General features: G+C 42.5%; 1 protein-coding gene across 1 annotated transcript in view; it reads right to left on the bottom strand.

Annotated features, from left to right (window-relative positions):
* Nucleotides 1-14,618, bottom strand: part of vat1 (vesicle amine transport 1) — a 76,215-nt gene extending 61,597 nt beyond the window's left edge. Inside the window, exon 1 of the mRNA XM_057860803.1 lies at nt 13,973-14,618. Within this exon, the coding sequence (XP_057716786.1) occupies nt 13,973-14,395 (423 nt within the window). The 5' untranslated portion in view covers nt 14,396-14,618. The remainder of the gene's footprint in view (nt 1-13,972) is intronic.
* Between the last annotated feature and the right edge of the window lie 4,048 nt (nt 14,619-18,666).

The following is an 18,666-nucleotide window of genomic DNA, read 5'->3' as shown; positions in this document are numbered from 1 at the left end:
TTTCCCAAACCGATTAGAAGTAAAATTATATCATGTAAACAGGGAAGCGGAATGGTGTCTGGTTGCATTCTTTCTGCGCATGCTCCGAACTGACGTGGTGACGTCACTTGGTGACGTAAGTAACGTCACTTGCAACACGGCTTCCAAGCACAGCGCACCTAATTGGAGTCCGGCGGAAAGATTGTATTTAATTCAAACTTTAGAAGAATTGAATATAATTGCTCGCTTAGACGGGCGTAAAATGAGGAACAGTGAACTATTTAAAAAAGTTCACGAGAGGTTACACGAAGCCGAATAGACCGGAGCGTTGACCAGATTAGAAACCGGTGGAAAACGCTGACAATCGGCTACTACAAGGCAAAAGAGCAAAACAGCAGAAGTGGATACGACCCCACAAACACAACAAGTGGGTTAAAGTTAAAACAGCAGCACTCTGACGATCGATCTCCATGTTTTGCAACGTGACGCTTTGTTTTGATTCATCTGCGCATGTCAGACGGCAGTTGTCAAACGTCCTTTCGGAATAAAGGCAGACACATGTAAACACTTGATCGGAATAGATGAAGTGACATGTAAACAGCTGATCTGAAATTTCCATTCGGAATGATTTGAATCGGTATGAATAAAAGTCAGCATGTAAACGTGGCTAATGTCTAAAAGAATAAAATAAAAAGAAACGCACATATGACAAAAAATCAGATTTGTGCATTAAGACCTGCGGTATAAACCTAGCATAATAGACTAGCATTGTACTTCGACATATTTATGTAAAATAAATGCTATCTGGACGTTTTTTTGTTTTTTTTTTTGCTTTTAACCAAGAATCGAGACTGTTTGACATCCATATCTATAAAGAATTCGGGAATTTAAGCATTTGTTCACCGGAAAAGCTGTGTTTACATCAGGCGGCCGCTAGCTACATTTACTAACAATTTCATCGCTCTACGTTGAAAAACCCTAATAGGAGAGGCCTTTTTGAAAAATTCAAGCAGAGGCCACTGAGCCATTTTGCTACATTTTTTGCAACGTTGCAAAATTAGTGAAATTTACGCAAAGCTGAATGTATGTGCAAGTTTTGGTGAGTTTTTGAGCATGCTCAGGCCTCCAAATTGGCTATTTTCATTTGCCATGAAAAAAAAAAAAAAAAAAAATCCTTTGCATTCCAATAGGACTCTCGTGCCAGTTGAAGCACAGGCCCTAATAGCATTTTTTCGTGGAAGCGCCAGAGGTAAGCGGGCCTGTGGGAGAGCTTTCATGTCTTCCCCTTAACGCCCTCTGAAAGCCTCTCTCGGCTCGGTTGTCGTGGCAAAAATTTAGAAGTCAAAGGCAATTATGGCTAGCGATTTTCAAGCTAGACCGTCGTTATGGCGATATTATTTTCTCCGTAGTCACACGGATAAATTATTACATGTGATGTTCATACCACAGATGTGATGTTTCATACTCGTTAACTTGTCTGCATATGTGGGCATTGATCTGCACACCTCACAGTAAACCTCGTTTTTTTGTCTCAGCGTAGCCAAGCCAATTCCAGCAGTCTCGCAACTAGGCTGAAACTTTCCCTTTACTTTTCATATTGAATTTCGCTTTTCCTCAACTCTTCCGGTTCTCTTTCATAAGTGGTCTTTTTTCCCCCCGGTGCTTGGCCGGGTGCTGGGGGTTTCAGAAACATGTCGTCTTGTAGTATAACGTTAGGCGGGCACAGATATCAATCAGCAGCAGTAAACCAGGTGTGTTATCGACCCATGGAGAGCAGCGGCTTGCTGTATAGAATGTAAAGGTTGTCTTTGATTGGGATAGCATAATGTCAACAAAAGACTGAACCACTGGGCATTATTGTGAAACACATTTTCATTGGCCCCACTTGGCTAGTGGTTGTATCATTCTAGTGGTTTTAAAAGTACGTCCAGGCCACAGGGCCATTTACATTATCGGCCCCTGAAATAAATCAAACTAGGGCTGCAGCTATCGATTATTTTAGTAGTCGATTAATCGATGAACTAGTTAGTTCGAAATAATCGAGTAATCTGATAAGGAACATAAAAAATTAAAATACCTGAGCTGAGCCTCAAACGGGATACAAAAATGAATAAATAAGGATCTAAGTGCAACAAAAGAACAATTGGCTAACTTGCATAACACAAGTCCGCTATCTTTAATGCTATAAAATGATAACGTTTTTTGGTTTGTTTTTTTTAACAATGCTCTTAACAAATAGTTCAGGCAATATACCTAAAAACTAAATTACGAATGCATTAGAAAAACATTCCCTCAAACAAAAACTTAGCTTACGTTGGTCTTAAAAGGGAGCAGCTGGATTCAGCTATGTGAAATGAGGCGGACCTTTGGGCAGTGTATCCACCCTAATCAATACAACAAAATGCAAACACGTTCAAAATAAACCATTAGAATGCCAATTCAAACGAATACTCGAAGCAACAAAATTTTTGCCTGGTATACCAGACTCACCGCTGTTCCAGCGATTGAGTCCGGCGGATCAAATTCTGAGGGCGGAGCAAGCCACAGCAAACAGACAGCCGAGTGGGCCAATCAGCGACGGGCAGACGTGACGTTGTTAAAGCGACAAGGAATTTGCGTGAGCGGAGAATGGAGAAGATATTCAACATGGCTAGCACGAGCCATGTTGACTGTTGTCAATGACTTGTTTCGATGTGTTTTTGGTCATTTAAAACTAGTTTTACTATGGATTGGAACATATTCTTGGCTCTCCCATTCGCCATCTGTGTTGTTGTAGACAGTGGCGGACTTGGCAATTTTGGGGCCTAAGGCGAACATATCCAGGGGCTCTCTTCATGGGTCAGGGGTTAAAAAGGTGAGAAGTGTGTCGAGGAAATATGTTCCGGTACACTAGGGCTGTCCTAAATGAAAAATTTTCTCCTGATTAGTCAGCCGACTAGTTTTACGATAAGTCGACTAATCTAATAATTTTCTTTTTTTTACTAATTTATCAATTTAATTTTTTTTTTTTTTTTACGCTTATTAATTCACAAAACCATTTTGGAACACTTCAATTCTTTATTAAAGTACAAATAATCATGTAAATAACAATAATGAATCACAAATAAACAATGAGGTTAAATGCTGAAAGCATTTACTAGTGCAAAATAATAGAAAGTAAACAGATTCAGAACACTGACTTTGCCTTTCCAACATTATTCAAAACAATTCTTAAAAAAAATTCTAGCATTATTATTATAGTATACTACTATATATAATAGTAATATAATAATTATAATAATTATTCATTGCCAATCATATTTGTCATAAAGAGTGTCATTTGAAAGCTATTCTTAGTGTAGAATCTGTATTCTGTAGTATTTACTCAACATATTATAATATTCATTCTGAAGCATGTGGGATGAACTCCAGAAATCGTTATTCATATGACGAACATGACGTGCTTTTATTTTGAAATGTCACCGGAGGTACGTTCGCTAAACCGCTAACCGAAAGCTTTATACTCCGTAAAAAAACATTCTTCGTCATTGCTTGTGGTGTCACTAATAGATTTCATTTTTTTTTCATTGCAAATGCTGTTAACCAGCTGTAGAGTGTTACTGTATGACTGATTGGAACTGTACTGCATTGTTTCGCCACAGGGTGTGCTGTCGTGTATTTTATGTTCGTTGTGAAGAAGAAGAAGAAAGTTAAAAGAGGCATTAGCGGCCTGTGCTCAACTCCTCCCTCACTGCACTTTGGCTCTCACGGAGAGCACGTTCACTGTGTTAGAAATAAACGATAGCCGACGTGCAAAGTAGCAAGTGAGCTGTAAAAATAGCGAGCTTAATGGCGTGAAAAACGCGGGAGAGCTAAGTGAAGCTAACGAACTGCTAAGCGGAGCGAAGCGATGCTAAACGGAGCTAAGCGAGGTTGAACGGTGCTAAATGAAGCTAAGCGACTGATACTCAGTCCATCGTCGTGGAACAGTCCATTGTAGTGCGTGTGTGGGGGGAAGAGATAATATAAATGCAGCATTCAAATGGCTTTCTTTTTTGTTTTGTTATTTGTTTGTTTGGTATGCTGGCATAATTATACATGACGAATAGTTGAGGGTGCTGCTGGCTCCAGTGGCCCAAAGTTGGGGGCCTAAGGCGATTGCCTACTTCGCCTGAATAGTAGATCCGCCTATGGTTGTAGAGACGACTTTCGGCTCGCAAGAGTGACGTTACTCGTTAAGGACACGTCACGCCAATAAACGAATCTGATTGGACGGTTGATTTTGTATCTTGCTCGAGAGGCCGTTAACGGGCTGGGTCCCAGATTATTTCTCAGTGTTTGAAAAATACAGGGAGAATAGTCTGGCTGTGCCAGGCAAACAAAATTTAATTTGAATATTTTTGTCTAATCGAATACATGAGTTTATTGATTAATCGTTGCAGCACTACATGAAACATCTTTATCGTGCATATTGAATAAAGGGTTTGCAAATGATTAGATTCTTCTTTTAGTTAACAGCGTCCCGACTGCGTTGGATTTAGCTATAATTGACTCTGTAACTTAGTCTCTAAAGATAGGATCAAAATGGATTGATAAATTCAAGTCTTGAGAGCTAGTCAGTTGTTTTGTAGTTGTTAGTGGGGTCCTTGTCTGAAGTGTTGCCACCATACAGGCAGGTAGGCAGGCAGGCCAATCAGGAAGGCCCGCTCTAGGGACACAGGAAAGAAAGACAAGCGCGACCTTCTAGCCCTCTTCCTGTTTTCTTCCTCCTTTTATCAAAGACGCTCCCTCCTCCTCACTTTTTCTCTTCCCTTGTTTCATTTTCACTTCCCAAAAGCAGCACACTTTTAGAACATGTTCCTTCCCCCTTCTAGAGAAGGTCCCTCCTCCCGTCTTTGGATTTCTTCATCCCTTACTGTCTGGTTCTTAAAGACTGGGTCCTCCTTGTCAAACAGACAGGACAACGGGGGCCCATCTTCTCCCCCTGGCTTTCCTCATCGTCAGGCCTGCCAGAATCTTCCCCATGGCTGAGCATAAGACAAGCGCTTTCCTCCTGGGAACAAAGTCGGCCCCCTCTAACGGTCCGGAGGGACTCTCTGTCTATCGGCTCCAATTAGAGACCGGTCCTCTATTTTTTCCCCTCCTCTGACGCTTTGTCATTTCTTTGTTAGTCATGCTGACTTGAAGGCATAAGCCTGCAGATTTACTTTCTAGAACAATGAGCGATAGCGGTGTTGTTGGTGACGGCATTTACGGGAAGGCAACGTGACTCACGCGGCCATTCCATCCAGCGCTTCGTGTTTTGTGCCCACGTACAGCACAGCATGGGAGGTGTACTCAAGTCCAAGTGACAAACACACACACGTCTATCAATACGTGCATAAGCACATTTTCGGGCATCTGGCACAGTCACTGTTGGGATCAACTGAGACGCTTCCTTTTAGCTGCATATGCATTGAGTGACTTAATCAAATGGTGATTCAATTTGGGGCGGTATGCAGGTCAGCGACTTTGTCGGCTGATGACTTCAGCAGAAAAAGAAGGATTTTTGCACTGGGGCTATCTCTTGTGGATTCAACCTTTGATTTTTGTATACACAGCAATTCTATAGTAGGTAATGGGTGGGTCTAAACCAGTGCTTCTCAATTATTTTCTGTTACGCCCCCCCCCAGGAAGGTGTAATCGTTTCGCGCCCCCCAACTCTCTGCCGCCACTGTGAATAGTATCATTTTTCTATAGACCCCAATCACGTGATGTCACAACTCCGCCCCTCTGACTGGTGCCGCCATATTGTCAGTCAGCTCATCGTGTATACATATTACCGCTATGTACGTTCCTCCTATTACTGCGTGTTTTTCTTCTGTTGTCTATGGAATCACCGCCTAGTAAATGATCCCAAAAACCTTCGGGACAATCGTTAACATTCATTCATTCATTTTCCATGCCGCTTTTCCTCACGAGGGTCGCGGAGGTGCTGGAGCCTATCCCAGCTAACTCGGGGCAGTAGGCAGGGGACACCCTGAACTGGTTGCCAGCCAATTGCAGGGCACAAGGAGACATACAACCATTCACGCACACACTCATACCTACGGACAATTTAGAGTGTTCAATCAGCCTACCATGCATGTTTTTGGGATGTGGGAGGAAACCGGAGTTCCCGGAGGAAACCCACGCAGGCACGGGGAGAACATGCAAACTCCACACAGGAAGGCCGAAGCCCGGGATTGAACCCTTGATCTTAGAACTGTGAGGCAGACGTGCTAACCACTCAGCCACCGTGCCGCCCAATCGTTAACATTGATTAATCAAAATGGTGAAGGCATGTGTAGCGGTTGGTTGCAGTAACAGAGAAGATAAACGGTCATTTTAGTAGTTGCTGTGTGCCCATTGTTAAAAAGGCAAATCTCGAAAGCAGCACGGTTTGTTTATCTCGGTCCGTGATGCGTTTGTGTCGACAGCCGTCAGACAGCGGCGAAAACATCAATATGATGCCAACACGATCGCAGACATCATCAGACGGAGACTACGAAGCTCGTCGCCGCGGTCGCGCAACAAGAAGGTGAGCGCAACAACGGGTGTTGTGCCGAAAAATAGCCGCCCTGCGTGAAATGTCCCCCCTGACTGTAGCGCCCACACGGAAACGACTTTCTTGTACCGTGAATATGTATTATTTTACTCTGCTTGAACTAATAAATGTCATACCTGTGTGATTGTCATTGGGATAATATGGTCGTGAAAACCTGTAGACGAATACATTTCTGTTCAAAGATGGTTATCTGGCCCAGTCCACAATGTTACTAAAATAAATTACACAAAATATTAGTACTGTAATTATTTAAAACCGATGTTACAGTCGTAAATCCATTACTGTAATGCGTCCATGAAAACATTTGATGGTTTCACGTCAATAAAGCGTTATAAATAAGCACTCCCGTCAGGGGGGACATTTTGGCACACACCGGCCCGTTGTCGATCAAGTTTCATTTTACAATCGTGACAACGGTGACGCTCAGCTGACCAAATGTCGATTTATATTCGGGCCGGTGCCGATTTTGGGTACCCGACTCCTCATCGTGACATAAACTGGAGTATGATTGGAAATTTTGTGATCTCAGGACGAGCTCTGACGCACGGGACGGGACCAGACGGAAAGAAACATCGGTTTGGGCATCAAATATGGCTCTGGCGACTGGATCGACTGAAGTTTACAGCGTCTGAAAGCACCGGGGCTTCCATAATTTGCAAGTGAATCCACTTTTAGAAACTACGATCAATGACAATACGGACACACAATGACGGACATTATGGCGGCACAACACAGCAATCACGTGATTGTGTGACGTTGGTGATTTGGGTCTATAAAATTATTATAATTACACCTCTGTATAACTGTGTTGTTTTTAATATCATAGAAAAAAAAGATAGACTAACAAAGTATAACGTTATTAACAGTGTTTTCTTGGGAACAGAAAAGACTGCCTGAATTTAAAAAAAAAAAATTCAGATCCAACCTGTAAAAATACACTCAAGGTACATTTTTTGACCATTTAGTACTGAAAAATGAAATTTCATAAAATGATTAGCAATTTTACCTCATGAGTACAATATGCCAAACCATTTGACCGAAAAAACAAAAATTAATTGAACAAAAACAACAGTGTCATTGGACAGAGGGCCAGTTTTTATTTTTGCTATTTTGCATTGAGCAACTTGTTATGCCACCTTATATGATGGTAACAGTGCTCGCTGGTTTACTGATGTAACACTGACAAAGCAGGACGATTGTTGGCAATATTCGGCACATCTTCGCTGAAAAAAAAAAAAAAATCAAGCCGCTTATCAATGTGATTGGGGTCTAATCTTTTAAGTGACGTCTTAATTGATTTGGCTTCCTGCTGTCCGTTGCAAACATTTTTAGATACAGACTGGTCTTGACCCGTCTCCAACAGTCTCAAAAGTCAAAGTCAAACGCTACATACGCTTCGTCATATTTCAAAAAAGAATTTCCCCCTGAAAATTGAGATTTTAGGCTTTCCAGTGATGTATCACACATGCATATCGGACAATTTTGAAAGTTGGCCAAATTGAGGGTCTCAGAGTGGAACTTCAAGTCACCAGAGTGTTTTCCGCCATATAAATATCAGTCTCGAACTCGAGCAATTTTTTTCCGCTCGGCGGTCAGGGCATCCAAACATGGAATCGAAATTGAAAAATTTGAACGATTCCGGGAGCATCGGCGTGTTAGAACCGGTTTCCATCGATGCCCGACCCTAGTCTTATGACGGCACTGTCAAATAATGTGTTACCTATTAACCCAAATAAATCAACCAATGAGCCGCACTGGACTATAAACTGCAGGATCCAAAATGAGGGGGAAAAAGCGGCTTATAGTCTGCAAATTACAGTAGTTGACATATTTTTCAGCCTAACATGCATACAATGAATGAGTCTCAGGCATGATGAGGCACACCAAAAAGGGCGATTGACTGTCAGAAGGTTGATTTTATGGCGTCATTGATCACGAGGTCTCTCCGTGTGGTCGCCAAAGTGTTCCGGTGCTACATCATAAGAGGCGACAATGAAGGGCCACGCCCTGCTCCGCTCGCATGCAGCGGCAACAGCTGCAACAAGGAACCCCCTATGTGCTGTTCTTTTGCGCTTGGCTGATTTGATTATGCAAATAAAGGACCGGTACACTTCACTAACCGTATATTTGGATTATTTAAACATGAGTATAATGAGGAAAGCACATGGAGTTATAGTAACTGACAAGGGGGGGGGGGGGGGGGTGAAGAGGTCTTTATTCAAAAGAATGGGAATTTTGATAAAAGGGAGGGCTGGAGGAAATACCAGAATGACAATGTGAGCCAGGGATAATTGAGAACATATGGGTCAGAACCGACCAATACTCGCAAAGGGCTCGGTGTGTGGATGGAAAAAAAAAAAGGAGAATAAAAAGTGCTGATGCGCAGCGTCACAAGGGTTTCGATGTGATTTGCTATTCCGCCCCCCTCCTCCTTCCTTGCTTACTCACTGTCACACCATTCCAAAAAAAGGCTCCTTCTTTAGGTCATTCTTTCTGATTTGTCCCCAAAGTCCAGTAATCAGGACACTTTTTAGGTGAAATACAATCCGGGGGGGAAGCAGCCAAGAGAGACTGCTGCGTTAATCACGTATTGTAAAGACATTTTTTGTCATTCAAAATTTCCTCATATGGCGCTTTGGACTTTTTTTTTTTTTTTGCTGTCGTGAAGCAATATTTCAATTACTTTAGCAGGCGATCAGTACTGGACAAGTTCACATAACCACAGCATGGGCTGCACACCAGTCACATATTATTAGGACACATTTACATCAAGTGGTACTAGACCGCTAGATTCAGTTTTAAAAATGGGGGATAGCAATAGCACTGTCTGTCGCAGTGTGGCCAAATGGTTCCATGAAAATGAAAAAGTTCATTATTTCCTACTTTATGCAAAATGAGAAGATGGCAGGACATTGCAATGTATTTTCTACATCTTCAGATGTTCAGAAACAGTAGCTTTCACCCTGTAGTGCGCTGTATCCCACTGGTGCTTGTTTTAGAGCCATGATGCAAGATGTACTAAACTATGAATACATGATGTCAATTCAAATATTTTCTTGGCGATCCCTTACTTGCAAATTTCTGCTATTCTCGTCCGGTCTTTGTTCTTCACTCCTATGAATAGTGAATACTGTTCAGGTATTCTATTCTATAGCGAGCCTGCATAAAACACCTAGTTGGAGGTCATTTATACGGAGCCCCTAAAGGGACATCGCCAGAAATAAAATTAAATAAAAAATATCTGGTGCACACTAGAAACAATCTGCTAAAAATGACCATTATATAGCATTTAAGCTAGCGGACTTTTGCTATGCAAGTTATACAATTGTTCTTGTGAAGTAAAGCTCAACTAAAGCCTACATTTTTAGCACACCGAAACTGCTGGTGTCCAATGCGCACCTGAGCTTAGCTCAAACGATATTAAAAAAAATAAAGAAATGAATATCTTACAAAAGAGCAATTGGCTAACTTGCATAGCAAACGTCTGCTAGCTTAAATGCTATATAATGCTAATGTTTACCAGATCGTTGCCAGTGCCCAACAGATTGTTTCTAGTGCGCACCAGTTAGTTTTTTGTGTGCACCACATTGTCTCTAGTGCGCACCAGACAGTTGCTGGTACACGCCAGATAGCTGCTAGTGCGCACCAGAGTTGCTAGTGCGCACCAGACTGCTGCTAGTGCTCACCAGTTAGTTTTTTTGTGCACCAGAGTGTTTCCAGTGCCCACCAGACTTTAGCTAGTGCCCACCAGGCTTTAGCTAGTGCCCACCAGGCTTTAGCTAGTGCGCACCAGGCTTTAGCTAGTGCGCACCAGGCTTTAGCTAGTGCGCACCAGGCTTTAGCTAGTGCGCACCAGACTGTTGCTAGTGCGCACCAGACAGTTGCTAGTGCGCACCAGATTGTTTTTGGTGCACACCAGATTGTTTCCAGTGCGCACCATACTGTTGTTAGTGTGCACAGATTTGTTTAAAAAAAAAAAAAAAAAAATTCTGTCGATGTCCCTTTAGGGGGTCCGTACATTTATGACTTTTGTGTGGCCTTAAAATGGCTGTTGCTTGTTGTTACCCTTTCACAATAACATGTTTTCACTTGCACCCTTTCTCAAAGGCCCGCTGTTAGAGAATCCTTCTAACATGTGGTTAGCGTTGAGAAAGTTTCTATGAGGACCAAAAATCAAGGCCACAAACCTCAAGAGCAAAAAAAAGCTGCTCCGGCCAACCAAGCTCTGCTTTTTGACTTCGGGGGAATAAGCAACATTTGCTCCGTGGAGGTGCCCAAAGAGCTTTTTCCATTAGCTAGATTGCCTTTTAATTCTATAAGCGAGGGTGTAGGCGATGACAAGTCGTGTTTGCTTGTTGACCTTTAAATCCAATCTACATGACTGATAATGTGGAAAGAGCCCTACTCTAAAGGTTGTCGGCCCTACCACGGTGTCCGGATGACCCGTCGCCAATTGGGATCCAATTACTTGCCTGGGAAGGCCCCCATCCATTATGTTGGACTAGCCCGCCGAGCCCGGTCAAACTTTTCACATTAAACATCAACTAAGGAATCAAATAAAGTCCTTAATGGCTTATGACCACCTCATTGAGTTTATGATTTAATGATGTAGGTCACCTTCCTAAAATATCAGTCTAACAAATGCACTTCAAATGCGTCAAATAACACTGTCAAACACTTAGAGAGCTACCATACTGTATGTTAAGGTTAAAGTCGTCAATTTGTTCAGTTGAAATGTATAACATGCAGACATGTGTATAACAGCGCTACATTTAAGGCCTGTTTCCGTATTTTCACAGGGCACATGAAGGACTCTCCCCACGATATCTAAGATTCGACGTTACAAATAAGCATTAAAATGTACAAAGAGTAGGGAGCAAATTCAAGGCAATGCTAACACATGGCTAAAAATGCTAACATATTTCAGATCCTGGCTAATAAATCTAATGGGTTCTCAGACCTAGTTAAGCTCAACAACTATTTGTTTTAGTAAACTCCACACAGGAAGGCCAAAGCCCGGGATTGAACCCTCGATCTCAGAACTGTGAGGCGGACATGCTAACCACTCAGCCACCGCACCGCGGAATGGGATTTGTATGTGTGTATATATAATCATGTTTTTCTGCTTCATGCTCGTACAGCCTCTCACTCTCCCTCCTGCTACTTTTCTTGCTCACCACTGAAGCTGGCATTTGGTACTTAAAGTTAATGATGATTGACAGGTTTTTAGCTTTAACTTGGTGAGTGAAGGTTTTGTAGCTCTATGATCAAATGCACAGATGTGTTCTCTGCGGCCCCTACTTGGGAAAGAAGCAACAGTGCCCTCACCCCATTGCATCTAAAAAACTTGGAACTCCTTCTGCTAATACCCATCATCAGTCCTGGTGCATCTATAGCCTGTCCGTCCTGGGAGTGGATCTCTCCTGAGTGTGGTTCTCCCCAAGGTTTCTCTTTTTTGGAGTTTTTCCTTGCCACCACGGAGGGTGTAAGGATGGGGGATGCCCAGGACATGAACTAATCTAATTCACCTATTCTATCTGACTGTGTATCATTTTGACTCTGCAAAGCCCTCTGAAAAAACCTTGTTGTGATATAAGGCTATAGAAATAAAATTGAATTGAGTGCCAAACTCTCTCCATTTGTAGATAATTTCGCTGACTGTCGATTAATGAGCATCCAGACTTTTAGAGATGGTTTTGTAACCTTTCCCAACTATCTACAAATCAACAATCCTTGATCGCAGGTCTTCAGACATTTCTTTTGACCGAACCATGATGCATATTAGACAATGCTTCTCATCAAGACAATTCTTACCAGGTGTGTGTTTTATAGTGGGCAGGGCAGCTTTAAACCACTCTTCAGTGATTCGGCACACATCGGACCTAAATTGTTTGGTAAAAATTGGTTTCAATTGCTCTTTAAGTCTCCTTGGGCAGAGGGTTTACTTACTTATTCCCCCCCCCCCCTTCTGTCATTGTTTGCATGCTATCCTCATCAAAATATGAAAACCTATCAATGGGTGGTTTTAGGTAAAGCAGACACTTTTTTTCATCTGTGTGATTTTGACCAAGATCAGATCACATTTGATGGTGATTTAATGCAGAAATGTGAGAAATTCCAAAAAGGTCCAGATACTTTTTCATACCATTGTACATTCAAACCCTTAATGTAAGTAAGTCGGGAGTACACCTGAACATGTACAGTAAGGTCATTATGCTTACATGATGTAGTGACTTGGCATGGTGCGGCCACATGGGGTAACCACGCCCCAATTGGTCTTTGTCAGCTATTTCTCAACCTCTCAAAAATAAATGGGTCATTGTTCTATGATTGCTCAAGACATGCAAATTATTCGTTTTTCTTGTTGTTTCAAAGACCGAAAGAAGGCAGTTGCACAACATGCATGTAGTTCAACTTCTTCAATGTCAAAACTCGTGTTTTGCTATTTGAGTTGAACAGTCGAGTGTAACAGAATAAAACAAGGACGAGGTGGGGCTCCGTTGTGCCGCACCTTGCCAATCTCATCAGTGCGCCACCGCTCCTCTCCTGTTAACAAAAGGCGTCAATATAACGCCAGCTCCCGCACCGGTGTCAATTCGTAATTAACACAAGACGCCGTCTCGAGTGTCTACAAAATAAAACGCCGCGTGGAAATTGTCAGTGTCGCGTTTAAGGCTTTCCACAAACGGAATCATGTTAAAATACACTTCAAATCGCTGTCCACCCTGCATTGGAGTGAACAAAATCTTTGCTCGTCCTGCTTTTCTCTAGACAGATTGCGATTATTTTGAAGGTAGCAGATTCTAACTTCCGGTTATAGCCTGGAACTCCCTGGAGAGCCTGATGCGGCTCTCTCCAACGCCTTGGCGCACGTCGACGTTACAAAAATGCACAAACAAATACTACCTAGCCAGTAAAAAATAAAAAAAAATCATACTTATAAAAGGAAAAATGTGCATTCTTTTGCATTTGGAATTCGTCGCAGTACAAAACTTTCGAACAAAAAGTTGCGAGAAGGCAAAGTGATGACAGTGTCGGCGAATTGGTGGGTGGGACGCCCGTGTCCCTCTCAATCTTGGCCCCAAATCGGAGCATTCATTTGCAGAAGCATTCGAATGCCGTTGTAATTTTGAGCATCTTTTGCACCCTGTGAACCAACAAGTGTCTTCTTCTTTCGCACAAGTCAAAATTGGACTTGAAAAGATAATCACTTGTCTTTCTCGGGCGTAATTGTCATTTTGCAGATGGATTATGAGGACAGAGACTTAGGTGGTCAATGCATTAAACGCGAAATCATCGAAATGTAGTGCACCGAGCAGCTACGGGCACGCCCAAATAAAACGAAACACCACGCGTGCACAGCTGAGTAGCATTCACTCGCACGATCAATTTAGATTTGCAAAGTGGAATAGATGCGATTTTCCTTACTTTTCGGTCCGTCACTTCCTCCCCGACGGCTTCCACCAACCCGGAGCACTCCATGCCCGGGCTGACAGGCGGGGACGGCAGCCGGTCATAGAGCCCCTGACGCGCCATCAAGTCGGCGAAGTTGAGCCCGCACGCCTTGACTCGCACCAGGACCTCGGCCGCTTTCAGGGCCGGCTTGCCCTTCTTCACTTGCACTTTGACTTTGTCGTAGCCGCCGTAGCCGGTGAGCACCAGGGCGCGGTACGTGAACGCCTCCTCCTCGGGGACCTTCTCGGTGGTCGCCGCGTCCGCCGCAGCCGCCGGCGCGTCGGCGGCCCCTGCGGCCACGGGCTCCGACTCTGTCTTGGGCTCCTCGCTGGGCTTGGAGTCCTGCTTCTGGTCCACTGCGTTCTGCTGCTGGACAGGTGCGTCTTCTCCAGACATTTTTGCGAGCTTTGGAATATAGTGACTTTTTCCTGGTCTTTTTCTTCTTTTTAAAGATGAGGGTATACCTGGATGGGGTTTTGCAAAAAATAAAAGAGGTGTCCGCTGTGTCTTTCTTGCAAAAAACACTCGCGACAACGTGTGCTGGCCGGTGGAGAGGAGTGGCGGTTGTCAACGCCGGGCAGGCAGGCAGAGTGAGTGGGACGAGACTGAGGCGGATTGGAAAACACGGAAAGCTGATGAAATCCGCGAATGCCTTGTTCGGGTGGATTCGGCTTTGCTATGGGCAGGGCTTGAATGTCACTGTGTAACCATTGTAGCAGGCGCACATGGTTGGCACAAAAATGCCAGTTAAATGCGCATTCTGTCTGCAGAGGCCACATTTCTGCTGACTTTGAATGGACAGCATTTACTTGGGTGCTAAAGTAATGGGTTAGGCCCAAGGGCGTAGGTTTGGTCACAATATTGTTAGGGACGATAAAACAGCAAAACCTTCAAGTACACTTTTTGCTTGAGACGGGACATTAAAAAGACCAAGCAGATTGGGTGAACGGTGGTCAGGGCTATACACATTTCTTACCAATGTGAACCAAATGGCTAAATTATTAATGCAAAATAAAGCAATACAAATTTATATAACTTCGACTCTTCTTAATCTGACTATTTTCTTAAATCTAGTCGAATAATTTTCTCCATTTTGTTCTGAGTGTTAAAGGCTGGTTAACAGATGAATGCATCAGATTCTTCCACTTACTTTAAGTAAATATTACTATTAGTACACTATTTGTTCTTATTCTTTCTTAAAATGCTTTCAAATAATGTTTTGAACAATATCTATTCTTGAATTAAGAACATTTTCTAAAAACATTTCATCAGGTAATGCTTCTCATGAAGACATTTCTTACCAGGTGAGTGTTTTATAGTGGGCAGGGCAGCTTTAAACCACTCATCAGTGATTGGGCACACACCTAACTTGTTTGGTAAAAATTGGTTTCAATTTGAGATGTCCCGATCGATCGGGTCCGATCACGTCATTTTCAAAGTATCGGAATCTGCAAAACAATATCGGCCATCATGCCTTTTTTTAATATATATTTTTTAATTAAATCGTTTTCTAATTGTATTTAACGTTACAGACATAACATGTTACACTCATCCAGAGTCTTTAGTTTAGGCTTAAGGTAGGGTTATCAAATTTATCCCGATAACAGCGGTAATTAATTTTTTTATAAATGTATCACGTTACAATATTTAACGCAATTAATGCATGCGCTGCACGACCCACTCACGCATTGTCGCGCTCAATCTGTAATGGCGCCGTTTTACCATATATAGAGAGATAAAAGCCAACATAAAATGTGTAGAGCCTTTTTTTAATCGGCTAAAGCCTTACAATCCCTCTCCCTACGGTTAGAAATATCATGGGAAGCAATGTGGGGAAGCAAGGTAGCAATTAATCTTTTTCTTAACACCTTATGTTATTTCCCAATGCAGAGAAGATATATCAATTGGTAGCACTACGCACAGTCATGGTTCCACTTCCCATCATGCCATTGGGCATGGCTACAGTATCCTTTACTGAAAGCTCAACAAATACACTAGATGGCAATATTTAGTCACAATATACTAAGTCACAAGTCTTTCTATCCGTGGATTCCTCTCACAGAAAGAATGTTAATAATGTAAATGCCATCTTGAGGATTTATTGTCATAATAAACAAATACAGTACTTATGTACTCTATGTTGAATGTATATATTCGTCCGAGTTTTATTCATTTTTTTCTTAATGCATTGCCAAAATGTCTATGATCGGGAAAAATTATCGGGAATGATTGGAATTGAATCGGGAGCAAAAAAAAGCAATCGGATCGGGAAATATCGGGATTGGCAGATACTCAAACTAAAACGATCAGGATTGGATCGGGAGCAAAAAAACATGATCGGAACAACCCTAGTTTCAATTGCTCTTTAGGTCTCCTTGGGCAGAGGGTTCACTTACTTATATATCCCCCTTCTGTCATTGTTTGCATGCTATCCTCATTAAAATATGAAAACCTATAAAGGTTTGGGTGGTTTTAGTTGAAGCAGACACTGTATTTTCATCTGTGTGATTTTGACAAAGATCAGATCATATTTGACCGTGATTTTATGCAGATATCTGAGAAATTCCAAAAGGTTCAGATACTTTTTTATACCAATGTATTGGTTTTGAATTTTTTTTTTTTTTAAACTAATTCAGAAGGGTTCCGTGAATGCGTATGTGAAACTCGTGGGGTTCGGTACCCTCAGCAAGGTTAATAACCACTAGTCTAGGCACATGTGTTGGACAAATGGGGAAGAAAAAATAAGTTTGAGCTGAATTAAGACTCAACAAGCATTTGCACATACGGGACACTGTTTAAATGATAAGCATTATTCAGCACTATTGGTGACTTGCAAGTTACCAATGACACTCCTATTTATGCTCCTTGACCCAATACCACCACGGCTGCTTGTTTTCAAACTTTTGTGCCGACAACAGTTCCGATGTTGCTTTTCCTCTTTGGCCTGAGTGACTCAATGTCGATGCTTTCTAATAACAATCTGAAACATTGACTCGTCAGACCACGGCACATTTTTCCACTTTGTGTCAGCGCATTTCAGATGAGTTCACATTTTAATGCAGTAAATCGCAGCAACATTGGTTTTCAACTCTGCCGCTTAAAGTGCGTAGGACAGGATAAAAAAAAGTCTTAAATAGCATTAATATGTGAATTACAATCATATTTTAAGACGATTCGACGATATACAACAATTTGGCAAAGCGCAGATGACGAGAAATGAGTCTTTTAATCCGTCGTTTAGCCACGCCTACCAATACAGGGCTCGAGCGTCCCAAACAGGAGGATGACGTCGGCAGGGTCATGGTATCATCCGATTTAGAATTCAGCCCATTGAAGGGGAATTATTCAGAATGAGGAAAATGTGACGAAGAGAGCCGCAAAAAGTCATTGTTTCAGTCTCTCCACTCCAATATTTTTACAGGATATTCTTTGTATCCAAGTATTTTCCCCCAGTAGCTAAATAAATGGTATGGTCGTGACAAATAACAGTCTTGTGCTAAATGGAATATGAAATAATAAAAATGCATTTATTCAGTACGACATAGCAAAATGACTCCATAATGGTCAAAACTGTCAACTTCACCTTTAATGTCGCACCTTCCGAACGATATTTTATGCCACTGTACTTAGTCAGGCTTTTGTCATTTCCCTACTCCGGCTTTGGAGGCGTGACAGCTATCCAACATGCTAACCCGAACCGAGTGATGTTTCAAAGTCTTCGAAGCGAAAAATCACACAAAATTAGCCAGGATCACGTCACACGGCGGCGGGGTTGTCGATTGTCTTTGCCGATTGGCAACCCGCCCGGCGGCGAGCAAGTTACAGCTCTTCGTTCCCCTGCTGCGGGCAGAGGGCTCGTTTGCGGGGAAGCAGCTGGACAACGACCGCACAAGACAAACCGGCCGACGTCGGAGGAGCGTGTAGCTGCCACATGGTCAACACAAATATGGCATAAAATAATGCTTTACTACACGGCGAAGATGTAAACAGTGAGAGAGTCATACGAGAGCTGCTAACATGGCAGGATGTGTCTAAGGAGAACTTTTCTACATGTCTGTCCATGATCAAATGTAAGTAAATATTCCTTTATTGAAAGAAGGTTTGTAATGTTTACTTTGAAATCGCCGTGTTCGCGGCCATTTTAAACACAAAGTTGCAATTTCTGATGGGGTTGAAAATTTGACACCGGGCACACGAAGAGGGCCATAAGCCGAGTAGATAGGGGTGTGTGCAAACAAGCTGCCGGTCGTCAGCCGAGTGGCATTCTCAATGGAAGATCAGCCACAAAATGCAAGCCACCTCCGTATTAAAGCGTGTGCCATGATCCCAGTATTTGACATAATACAAAACACGATGTTTGCTCACTTCCTTGTAGGTCCAATGGGCCCGCAGTTGTCGCACACTTGTCTTGGCCGATCTCGGGGTAAACGGAAACTTTCTAAAACCCCAAAAGGCTCACACGCCTCTCCCTGGTGTGGCTACAAAAGCCTGCAGTCGTTTGGCTGGCGTGATGCAAGAAATAAAAAATATTATCCGCAAAATCAGCTGAATCCGCAGTCCTTCTGCATGCTATAAAGCAATGCTGCATTGAGAGATGAGGACCCAGGTGATGTCACATTTGCATTCGTCCTAAACCCGAGACTGAAGCCGGAAGTCACTCATTTTCA

The sequence above is a fragment of the Corythoichthys intestinalis genome, chromosome 16, assembly GCF_030265065.1.
Source record: "Corythoichthys intestinalis isolate RoL2023-P3 chromosome 16, ASM3026506v1, whole genome shotgun sequence".
NCBI classification, from domain to species: domain Eukaryota; kingdom Metazoa; phylum Chordata; class Actinopteri; order Syngnathiformes; family Syngnathidae; genus Corythoichthys; species Corythoichthys intestinalis.
This window is presented reverse-complemented; position numbering and strand designations above follow the sequence as displayed.